We start from the raw sequence: 12,039 nt of genomic DNA, 5'->3' as shown, positions 1-12,039 counted from the left end.
CCAGCGACCTCGGTGCAAATTTTAGGACTAAAAATAATATTGTGAGGTGTGAGGTATTCAGAATAGACTGAAAATGAGTGGAAATTATGGTTTTTGAGGTTAATAATACTTTGGGATCAAAATGACCCCCAAATTCTATGATTTAAGCTGTTTTTTAGTGTTTTTTGAAAAAAACACCCGAATCCAAAACACACCCGAATCCGACAAAAAAAATTCGGTGAGGTTTTGCCAAAACGCGGTCGAACCCAAAACACGGCCGCGGAACCGAACCCAAAACCAAAACACAAAACCCGAAAAATTTCAAGTGCACATCTCTAATGTTATATTGCAGTGTATTGTGATTATTCTGATTAGCAGTGCTTAGTACTATAGAGTGTGCATCTGCATTTTCTTTTTTTTTTTTTAGTTCATACACAACACACAACTACAGTCTCCCTAACATAAATGTTATTTCTCATAGTTCCTCATAACATGATGACAACACAGAGAAACAATAACAACAACACAACATTATCCACAACTAAAAATGTATAACACTATACAGGTAGAAGAAAAAAAAAATGCAAGCAGGGATGTACGGGCCACATACAAAAATGTAAAAAAAAAAAACATTCTGTAGGAGAAGTTAAGGTTTGGATGTCCCAAAAAGTACAACAGTTAAGATTTAAAAAAACAAGGTCTAACGATAATCTATATAATAAAATCAACTGCTAGTAAGAGAAATAGATGGATGAGGGGGAAGAGAGAGATAAAGAGGAAGGTAAGACACAGAGAGACTGGTGGGAGCACTGAAGAGAGAGAGGGTGCAAAAGAGACAGTAGCAGGACAAAAAGAAAAAGGAAAACAGAAAAAGGGGAGAGAAATTGGGAGAAGAGCTTCAGACAGAAATAGACAAAGGGAGGAGTGATGGGAAGACAGAGATGGAGTAAGAGGTGGTGACAGGAGAAAAAGACTGGAAAAAGTACCAAAGTCAGGGCAGTACTGAAAGGGAAAAACAAAAAAACAGGCAACACCAGGGATAACATCTAGCTATAGATAAACATACTGGAATGTTCTATCCCCAATGTTAGTCTAGTATGTGTATTTGGGGAGACGTGGGGGGTGAGTCAGACCTGATCGCTGCTGTGCGTTTTCGCACAGTGGGCGATCAGCAATAGACTGCGCATGCATACACGCGTCGGCCAACAACAGTAGGCATCGCCGGTCAGCGACAGGATGTTGCTAAAATTCCGACTGCACAGGCGTTTGCAAGGTGATTGACAGGAAGAGGCCATTTGTGGGTGGTAACTGACCGTTTACTGGGAGTGTCCGGAAAAACGAAAGCGTTCCCAAGTGTTTTCAGGGAAGGTGTCTGACGTCAGCTGTGACTATCCAGTGGGTCTACATATTCCGCCCCGAATCAGCCTGTTCTCATCGCACTGTAGGATTAATTACTGGGCTGTGCACAGACTGCACACATTGGATTTTTGCAGCTCGGTGTACACATGCGATCGCACACTTGCATGGACAAATATACACTCCCCTTGGGTGGCGACTATCTGATCGCAGGACAACAATTTTAGCAGCCTAGCGATCAAGTCTGAATCACCACCATGATTCAATCCTCACTACACTCTGTAGCTGACAATGACTCACCTTAAACTGTCTTTTCACCTTATCTCTGTCATGTTCGAAGGTGGCAGCCCTTTCCATGGCCTGGTATTTAGCTTCAACTGCACTCTCCTTCTCTCTTAAGATCTTCTGATAAGTCTTCTGAAGTGCCTAACACAGTAAACCAAAGAACTGGTGACAACCAAAAGAAGAACATTTACATAAATTACCGTATCTCCCTATATGAGCAAAGTGGCAATATAGGGAGCTCGAAAAGCTAGCTGGGAATGGCCATTCTAGTTTTCAGACATGGGGGGTAATTCCAAGTTGATCGCAGCAGGAATTTTTTTAGCAGTTGGGCAAAACCATGTGCACTGCAGGTGTGGCAGATATAACATTTGCAGAGAGAGTTAGATTTGGGTGGGTTATTTTATTTCTGTGCAGGGTAAATACTGGCTGCTTTATTTTTACACTGCAAATTAGATTGCAGATTGAACACACCCCACCCAAATATAACTCTCTCTGCACATGTTATATCTGCCTCCCCTGCAGTGCACATGGTTTTGCCCAATAGCTAACAGAATTCCTGCTGCGATCAACTTGGAATTACCCCCATGGAGTATTCAATTATCCCAGCTACATTATCCACGTTAAATTACCGCGGCTAATTGAATATCTCCTATAGTTCGAATAATGTATTAAAAGACAGAAAATAACTTCCTTTAAAATAAATAAACAAACAAACAAACAAACAACAAAAATAAGATTTTACTTACCGATAAATCTATTTCTCATAGTCCGTAGTGAATGCTGGGGACTCCGTCAGGACCATGGGGATTAGCGGCTCCGCAGGAGACAGGGCACAAAAAGTAAGCTTTTAGGATCACATGGTGTGTACTGGCTCCTCCCCCTATGACCCTCCTCCAAGCCTCAGTTAGGTACTGTGCCCGGACGAGCGTACACAATAAGGAAGGATCTTGAATCCCGGGTAAGACTCATACCAGCCACACCAATCACACCGTACAACCTGTGATTTGAACCCAGTTAACAGTATGATAACAACGAAGGAGCCTCTGAAAAGATGGCCCACAACAATAATAACCCGATTTTTGTAACAATAATTATGTACAAGTAATGCAGACAATCCGCACTTGGGATGGGCGCCCAGCATCCACTACGGACTATGAGAAATAGATTTATCGGTAAGTAAAATCTTATTTTCTCTAACGTCCTAGTGGATGCTGGGGACTCTGTCAGGACCATGGGGATTATACCAAAGCTCCCAAACGGGCGGGAGAGTGCGGATGACTCTGCAGCACCGAATGAGAAAACTCCAGGTCCTCCTCAGCCAGGGTATCAAATTTGTAGAATTTTACAAACGTGTTCCCGCCTGACCACGTAGCTGCTCGGCAAAGTTGTAAAGCCGAGACCCCTCGGGCAGCCGCCCAAGATGAGCCCCCCTTCCTTGTGGAATGGGCATTTACAGATTTTGGCTGTGGCAGGCCTGCCACAGAATGTGCAAGTTGAATTGTACTACAAATCCAACGAGCAATAGTCTGCTTAGAAGCAGCAAGTCAGACTTGCTGACTCCAGCCGGCCTGGAATTATATATATATATATATATATTTTCAGGGCCCTGACAACGTCTAGCAACTTGGAGTCCTCCAAGTCCCTAGTAGCCGCAGGCACCACAATAGGTTGTTTCAGGTGAAACGCTGACACCACCTTAGGAAGAAACTGGGGACGAGTCCCAGTTCTGCCCCGTCCGAATGGAAAATCAAATATGGGCTTTTGTAAGACAAAGCCGCCAATTCTGACAATCGCCTGGCCGAGGCCAGGGCCAACAGCATGGTCACTTTCCATGTGAGATATTTCAAATCCACAGATTTGAGCGGTTCAAACCAATATGATTTGAGGAATCCCAACACTACTTTGAGATCCCACGGTGCCACTGGAGGCACAAAAGGGGCTGTATATGCAATACTCCCTTGACAAATGTCTGGACTTAAGGAACTGAAGCCAATTCTTTCTGGAAGAAAATCTACAGGGCCGAAACTTGAACCTTAATGGACCCCAATTTGAGGCTCATAGACACTCCTGTTTTCAGGAAGTGCAGAAATCGACCTAGTTGAAATTTCTTCGTGGGGCCTTCCTGGCCTCACCCACGCAACATATTTTCACCACATGTGGTGATAACGTTGTGCGGTCACCTCCTTCCTGGCTTTGACCAGGGTAGGTATGACCTCTTCCGGAATGCCTTTTCCCTTAGAATCCGGCGTTCAACCGCCATGCCGTCAAACGCAGCCGCGGTAAGTCTTGGAACAGACATGGTACTTGCTGAAGCAAGTCCCTTCTTAGCTCCTGAGGCCATTAGTCCTCTATGAGCATCTCTTGAAGTTCCGGGTACCAAGTCCCTCTTGGCCAATCCGGAGCCACGAGTATAGTTCTTACTCCTCTACGTCTTATAATTCTCAATACCTTGGTTATGAGAAGCAGAGGAGGGAACACATACACCGACTGTTACACCCACGGTGTTACCAGGACATCCACAGCTATCGCCTGAAGGTCTCGTGACCTGGCGCAATACCTGTCCCGTTTTTTGTTCGGGCGGGATGCCATCATGTCCACCTTTGGTCTTTCCCAACGGTTCACAATCATGCGGAAAACTTCCCTATGAAGTTCCCACTCTCCCGGGTGGAGGTCGTGCCTGCTGAGGAAGTCTGCTTCCCAGTCGTCCACTCCCGGAATGAACACTGCTGACAGTGCTATCACATGATTTTCCGCCTAGCGAAAAATCCTTGCAGTTTTGCCACTGCCCTCCTGCTTCTTGTGCCGCCCTTTCTGTTTACGTGGGCGACTGCCGTGATGTTATCCCACTGGATCAATACCGGCTGACCTTGAAGCAGAGGTCTTGCTAAGTTTAGAGCATTATAAATTTGCTTTTAGCTCCAGTATATTTATGTGGAGAGAATTCTCCAGACTTGATCACACTCCCTGGAAATTTTTTTCCTGTGTGACTGCTCCCCAGCCTCTCAGGCTGGCCTCCGTGGTCACCAGCATCCAATCCTGAATGCCGAATCTACGGCCCTCTAGAAGATGAGCACTCTGTAATCACCACAGGAGAGACACCCTTGTCCTTGGAGATAGGGTTATCCGCTGATGCATCTGAAGATGCGATCCGGACCATTTGTCCAGCAGATCCCACTGAAGAGTTCTTGCGTGAAATCTGCCGAATGGAATCGCTTCGTAATAAGCCACCATTTTTACCAGGACTCTTGTGCAATGATGCACTGACACTTTTCCTGGTTTTAGGAGGATCCCGATTAGCTCGGATAACTCCCTGGCTTTCTCCTCTGGGAGAAACACCTTTTTCTGGACTGTGTCCAGAATCATCCCTAGGACCAGCAGACGTGTCGTCGGAACAACTGCGGTTTTGGAATATTTAGAATCCACCCGTGTTGTCGTAGAACTACTTGAGATAGTGCTACTCCGACCTCCAACTGTTCTCTGGACCTTGTTCTTATCAGGAGGTCGTCCATTTTCTTTGAAGACGAATCCTCATTTCGGTCATTACCTTGGTAAGGACCCGGGGTGCCTTGGACAATCCAACGGCATCGTCTGAAACTGATAGTGACAGTTCTGTACCACGAACCTGAGATACCCTTGGTGAGAAAGGCAAATTTTGGGACATGGAGGTAAGCATCCCTGATGTCCCGGGACACCATATAGTCCCCTTCTTCCCGGTTCGCTATCACTGCTCTGAGTGACTCCATCTGGATTTGAACCTTTGTAAGTGTTCAAATATTTCAGATTTAGAATAGGTCTCACCTAGCCTTCTGGCTTCAGTACCACAATATAGTGTGGAATAATACCCCTTTCCCTGTTGTAGGAGGGGTAATTTTATTATCACCTGCTGGGAATACTGCTTGTGAATTGTTTTCAATACTGCCTCCCTGTCGGAGGGAGACATTGGTACAGCAGACTACAGGAACCTGCGAGGGGGAAACGTCTCGACATTCCAATCTGTACCCCTTGGATACTACTTGTAGGATCCAGGGGTCCTGTACGGTCCTAGCGTCATGCTGAGAACTTGGTAGAAGCGGTGGAGGGCTTCTGTTCCTGGGAATGGGCTGCCTGCTGCAGTCTTCTTCCCTTTCCTCTATCCCTGGGCAGATATGACTCTTATAGGGACGAAAGGACTGAGGCTGAAAAGACGGTGTCTTTTTCTGCAGAGATGTGACGTAGGGTAAAAAACTGTGGATTTTCCAGCAGTTGCCGTGGCCACCAGGTCCCATGGACCGACCCCAAATAACTCCTCCCCTTTATACGGCAATACATCTTTGTGCCGTTTGGAATCTGCATCACCTGACCACTGTCGTGTCCATAAACATCTTCTTGCAGATATGGACATCGCATTTACTCTTGATGCCAGAGTGCAAATATCCCTCTGCGCATCTCGCATATATAGAAATGCATCCTTTAAATGCTCTATAGTCAATAAAATACTGTCCCTGTCAAGGGTATCAATATTTTTAGTCAGGGAATCCGACCAAGCCACCTCAGCTCTGCACATCCAGGCTGAGGCGATCGCTGGTCGCAGTATAACACCAGCATGTGTGTGTATACTTTTTAGGATATTTTCCAGCCTCCTATCAGCTGGCTCCTTAAGCACGGCCCTATCTGTAGATGGTACCGCCACTTGTTCTGATAAGCATGTGAGCGCCTTATCCACCCTAAGGGGTGTTTCCCAACGCGCCCTAACTTCTGGCGGGAAAGGGTATACCGCCAATAATTTTCTATCGGGGGAAACCCACGCATCATCACACACTTCATTTAATTTATCTGATTCAGGAAAAACTACAGGTAGTTTTTTCACATCCCACATAATACCCTTTTTTGTGGTACTTGTAGTATCAGAAATATGTAACACCTCCTTCATTGCCCTTAACGTGTGGCCCTATAAGGAAAATACGTTTGTTTCTTCACCGTCGACACTGAAATCAGTGTCCGTGTCTGGGTCTGTGTCGACCGACTGAGGTAAATGGGCGTTTTACAGCCCCTGACGGTGTTTGAGACGCCTGGACAGGTACTAATTTGATCGCCGGCCGTCTCATGTCGTCAACCGGCTTGCAGCGTGTTGACATTATCACGTAATTCCATAAATAAGCCATCCATTCCGGTGTCGACTCCCTAGAGAGTGACATCACCATTACAGGCAATTTGCTCCGCCTCCTCACCAACATTTTCCTCATACATGTCGACACACACGTACCGACATACAGCACACACATAGGGAATGCTCTAATAGAGGACAGGACCCACTAGCCCTTTGGGGAGACAGAGGGAGAGTTTGCCAGCACACACCAAAACGCTATAATTATACAGGGACAACCTTTATATAAGTGTTCCTCCCTTATAGCATTTAATATATATTCATATCGCCAAATCAGTGCCCCCCCTCTCTGTTTTAACCCTGTTTCTGTAGTGCAGTGCAGGGGAGAGCATGGGAGCCTTCCCACCAGCATTTCTGTGAGGGAAAATGGCGCTGTGTGCTGAGGAGAATAGGCCCCGCCCCCTTTTCGGCGGGCTTCTTCTCCGGAGTTTGTGATATCTGGCAGGGGTTAAATACATCCATATAGCCTCAAGGGCTATATGTGATGTATTTTTCGCCATACAGGTATTATACATTGCTGCCCAGGGCGCCCCCCCCGCGCCCTGCACCCTCCGTGACCGCTGTGTGAAGTGTGCTGACAACAATGGCGCACAGCTGCAGTGCTGTGCGCTACCTGATGAAGACTGAAAGTCTTCTGCCGCCTGGTTCCGGACCTCTTCAATCTTCAGCATCTGCAAGGGGGGTCGGCGGCGCGGCTCCGGGACGAACCCCAGGGCGAGACCTGTGTTCCGACTCCCTCTGGAGCTAATGGTGTCCAGTAGCCTAAGAAGCCAATCCATCCTGCACGCAGGTGAGTTCACTTCTCTCCCCTAAGTCCCTCGTAGCAGTGAGCCTGTTGCCAGCAGGACTCACTGAAAATAAAGAACCTAAAAACTTTTTCTAAGCAACTCTTTAAGAGAGCCACCTAGATTGCACCCTGCTCGGACGGGCACAAAAACCTAACTGAGGCTTGGAGGAGGGTCATAGGGGGAGGAGCCAGTACACACCATGTGATCCTAAAAGCTTACTTTTTGTGCCCTGTCTCCTGCGGAGCCGCTAATCCCCATGGTCCTGACGGAGTCCCCAGCATCCACTAGGACGTTAGAGAAAACCTGTGTCAGAGACTAATTGGCCCTACAGACACGGCGATCCGCCGCTGAGCTGCCCGACCGCCGATACGGCAGACGGGCGACCCGGCGGTGGGGGGGTAGTGACGGGGGGAGTGAAGTTTCTTCACTCCACCGTCACCTGGCACAGCCGACGGGGCACCAGCGATGAACGAGCGCGGGGTCGCGCATCATTCATCGGTTGTGCCTCCACACTGACAGATATGAACGTTATCTCGTTCATTAATGAACGAGATCGTTCATATCTTGCAGTGTTATCGCCCAGTGTGTAGGGCGCATAAAAGAGGGCTCTTAAGGTGTGTACACACGGTGAGATCCTTGCTATGCCCGATTTTCACTTGTGATTTCCCTTGAACTCCCCAGAGCCCAGACAGCACAGATTTTGACTAACTTTTCTTGAGATATGGACTATGTGTGCTTACGATTTTGGCTTATGTGAGATGTCAATGACATGTGAGATGAACTAGATAGTACACCGATCTAGCAAGAATTGACTTGCCTGCACAGTCTATCTTTTCATGCGATGCCGACCTGGCGGGACCGCGCATCGGGATCGCAAGGTGTTTTCCACCTTGCGATCTGCACTAACTTTTCTTGCGATTTTGACTATATAGTCAAAATCGAAAAAAAATATCTCACCATGTGTACACACCCTTAGATATTGATGCCATCCTTTGAAAAATATGAAAATCTTATTTAGTACAGAGGTGAAAAGAAAAAAGATAAATTCTGTAGCTCAGGATCTCCTTTTGGAGATTTAATGTCAATTTTATATATTTTATACGTGTATCAACTGAAGTGTATATAATATGTGTGTGTTTTATGAGTATTTGTAATAAATTGTTAATGCGCTCTGTTGAATTTATCTTCTTTACTAGTAACTGGCAGAACAGTACTGCCTTATTGGGAGCTGCATTGAAATTACATTTAAATCAATCGGATAAGCTTGGTGGCTTGCTAGCGCTAGGATTTTGTTGTGTTGTGTTAGTACAGAGGTGTCTGACTAAAGGTGCATAAACACTGGCAGAAAAATAGCTCAGTGCATACACACTGAGCCATTTTCTTGTGCCCGTGGGGGTGAAGCACTTTCCACAGTAATAGACTGTGGAAAGTGCTTCACTCGGCTGTTCAAACAGCTCGACGGACGGCGGCGGCCAGCGATGACGCGGGAGCGCACATCAGCGCTCGCCGCTTATCGCCCAGCCATACACACTGGCCGAGATTGAGCTCAAAGTAGCTCAAAATGTCATAAGTGAGCTACTTTGAGCTCAAAATCGGCCAGTGTATATGGGCCTTTGACCTCATTAGGTAGTTTGTGTACCTCAGACCGCTGACGGAAATAAATGAGTACATTTTGCATGTGTACCTGTAACTCCGCTCTCAGCCTTTTATTTTCCTCATCCAGTTTCACCTCTTTCTTCTGCATGGAAGCAATCTCATTATTCTTGCTGACCCGAAATATTTCATACTCCTTCTTCAGCCGCTCATATTCAGCAGCATATTCCAGGTCCACTGATGCAGTGGATTTAAAACTGGCCCCAATTACTCTAGGGCCACGTCTGAAAGAGCTGCGGAGAAGACGTGCTTTGGGCTTCACTTCTACAGGAATCTCACAAGCCTCTCCACCACCACCACCATAAGTATCTTCAATCACCTCGCCAGGGCTTACCAGGGATGAAGCTGTCCCCATTGCGATAGGTGTAGATCTCTATATCACACTGCTACCTTTCCATAACCATAACACATGCTGAAAGACAACAAATGGAATATAGCAAAGCAAGTCCAGAAGCGATCTTGTGTGTGTTGTTTGTAAAATAAAACATTACCAATCTATCTTGAAGTGCTACACATGTTGGAAACTTTTCTTTTTTACAAATGGACCATAGAAAAGGGAATCAGTTACCAGCAGGGTGCACTCAGTCCCTTCTTAATAAAATGTAAAAACAACTTTTATTAAATATGGTTTAAAAAATAGGATTTTAATACCTACCAGTAAATCCTTTTCTCTTAGTCCGTAGAGGATGCTGGGGTCACATCAAGAACCATGGAGTATAGACAGGATCCGCAGGAGACATGGGCACTTCAAGACTTTCAAAGGGTGTGAACTGGCTCCTCCCTCTATGCCCCTCCTCCAGACTCCAGTTATAGGAACTGTGCCCAGGGAGACGGACATTTCGAGGAAAAGGATTTATTGTTAAACTAAAGTGAGATACATACCAGCTCACACCTCAAGCAGGCCGTACAACATGGTATTCAACATAACGCAAGTCAACGGCATGAACAACGTCAGCAACAGTCTGACTAAAAACGTAACACAACATGTGTTGAAACGTAACAAAAAACTGCAGATACAGTACGCACTGGGACGGGCGCCCAGCATCCTCTACGGACTAAGAGAAAAGGATTTACCGGTAGGTATTAAAATCCTATTTTCTCTTAAGTCCTAGAGGATGCTGGGGTCACATCAAGAACCATGGGGTTATACCAAAGCTCTAGAACGGGCGGGAGAGTGCGGATGACTCTGCAGCACCGATTGACCAAACATGAGGTCCTCATCAGCCAGGGTATCAAACTTGTAGAACTTCGCAAAGGTGTGTGAACCCGACCAAGTAGCCGCTCGGCAAAGTTGTAATGCCGAGACCCCCCCGCGCAGCCGCCCAGGACGAGCCCACCTTTCTGGTAGAATGGGCCTTCACCGATTTCAGTAACTGCAATCCAGCCATAGAATGAGCATGCTAAATCGTATGACAGATCCAGCGCGCAATAGTCTGCTTGGAAGCAGGAGCCCCAATCTTGTTGTGAGCATACAGGACAAACAGAGCCTTCGTTTTCCTAAACTGAGCCGTTCTGGCGACGTAAATTTTCAAAGCAGTGACTACATCGAGAAACTTAGATTCCAGCAAGGCGTCAGTAGCCACTGGCACCACAATAGGTTGGTTAAAGTGGAAGACGAAACTACTTTCGGCAAAAATTGCTGACGAGTCCTCAACTCTGCTCTATCTTCATGGAAGATCAAATAAGGGCTCTTGTGAGACAAGGCCGCTAATTCAGACACCCGCCTTGCGGATGCCAAGGCCAACAGCATGACCACTATCCAAGTGAGGAATTTCAACTCTAACTTCTGTAAAGGTTCAAACCAATGAGATTGAAGGAATTGCAACACCACATTAAGATCCCATGGTGCCACAGGGGGCACAAAGGGAGGTTGGATGTGCAACACGTCTTTCACGAAAGTCTGAATTTCTGGAAGGGAGGCCAATTGTCTTTGGAAGAACACCGATAAAGCTGAAATTTGTACTTTAACTGAGCCCAACTTTAGGCCCGCATCCACACCTGCTTGTAGAAAATGGAGAAAACGTCCTAACTGAAATTCTTCCGTAGGAGCCTTCTTGGATTCACACCAAGACACGTATTTCCTCCAAATACGGTGGTAATGTTTAGACGTTACTCCTTTCCTGGTCTGAATAAGAGTGGGGATGACTTCCTTGGGAATACCCTTTCGGGCTAGGATCCGGCGTTCAACCTCCAAGCCATCAAACGAAGTCGCGGAAAGTCTTGGAACACGCACGGCCCCTGCTGTAACAGATTCTCCCTCAGAGGAAGAGGCCAGGGATCTCCTATGAGTAATTCCTGAAGATCTGGATACCAAGCCCTCCTTGGCCAGTCTGGAACAATGAGGATCGCTTGAACCTTTGTTCTTCTTATGATCTTTATCACTTTTGGAACGAGTGGAAGTGGAGTAAACACGTACACCGACTGAAACACCCATGGTGTCACTAGGGCGTCCACTGCTATTGCTTGAGGGTCTCTCGACCTGGAACATTATCTCTGAAGTTTCTTGTTGAAGCGAGACGGCATCATGTCTATTTGAGGAATTCCCCAAAGACTTGTCACTTCTGCAAAGACCTCTTGATGAAGACCCAACTCTCCTGGATGGAGATCGTGTCTGCTGAGGAAGTCTGCTTCCCAGTTATCCACTCCTGGAATGAAGATCGCTGACAGAGCACTTGTATGCCTTTCCGCCCAACGGAGAACCTTTGTGGCCTCTGCCATTGCCGCTCTGCTCTTTGTTCTGCCCTGGCGGTTTGTGTACGCTACTGCTGTTATGTTGTCCGACTGTATCAAGACGGACTGATTGCGAAGAAGATGTTCCGCTTGCAGAAGGCCGTT

At 46.6% G+C, this 12,039-nt stretch overlaps 1 protein-coding gene across 2 annotated transcripts in view; it reads right to left on the bottom strand.

The window, feature by feature from the left end:
* NPHP3 (nephrocystin 3) overlaps positions 1-12,039 on the bottom strand; it is a 303,001-nt gene that overhangs the window by 243,528 nt on the left and 47,434 nt on the right. For both annotated transcript variants that reach the window (XM_063922378.1, XM_063922379.1), the window contains 2 exons: positions 9,236-9,616; positions 1,636-1,761 (listed from right to left, as the gene is read on the bottom strand). In XM_063922378.1, the coding sequence (XP_063778448.1) occupies positions 1,636-1,761; positions 9,236-9,559 (450 nt within the window). In that variant the 5' untranslated portion in view covers positions 9,560-9,616. The remainder of the gene's footprint in view (positions 1-1,635; positions 1,762-9,235; positions 9,617-12,039) is intronic.

Source organism: Pseudophryne corroboree, chromosome 5 (genome assembly GCF_028390025.1).
Source record: "Pseudophryne corroboree isolate aPseCor3 chromosome 5, aPseCor3.hap2, whole genome shotgun sequence".
NCBI classification, from domain to species: Eukaryota; Metazoa; Chordata; class Amphibia; order Anura; family Myobatrachidae; genus Pseudophryne; species Pseudophryne corroboree.
Note: the sequence above shows the minus strand (reverse complement) of the source record. Positions and strands in the feature narration are given on the sequence as shown.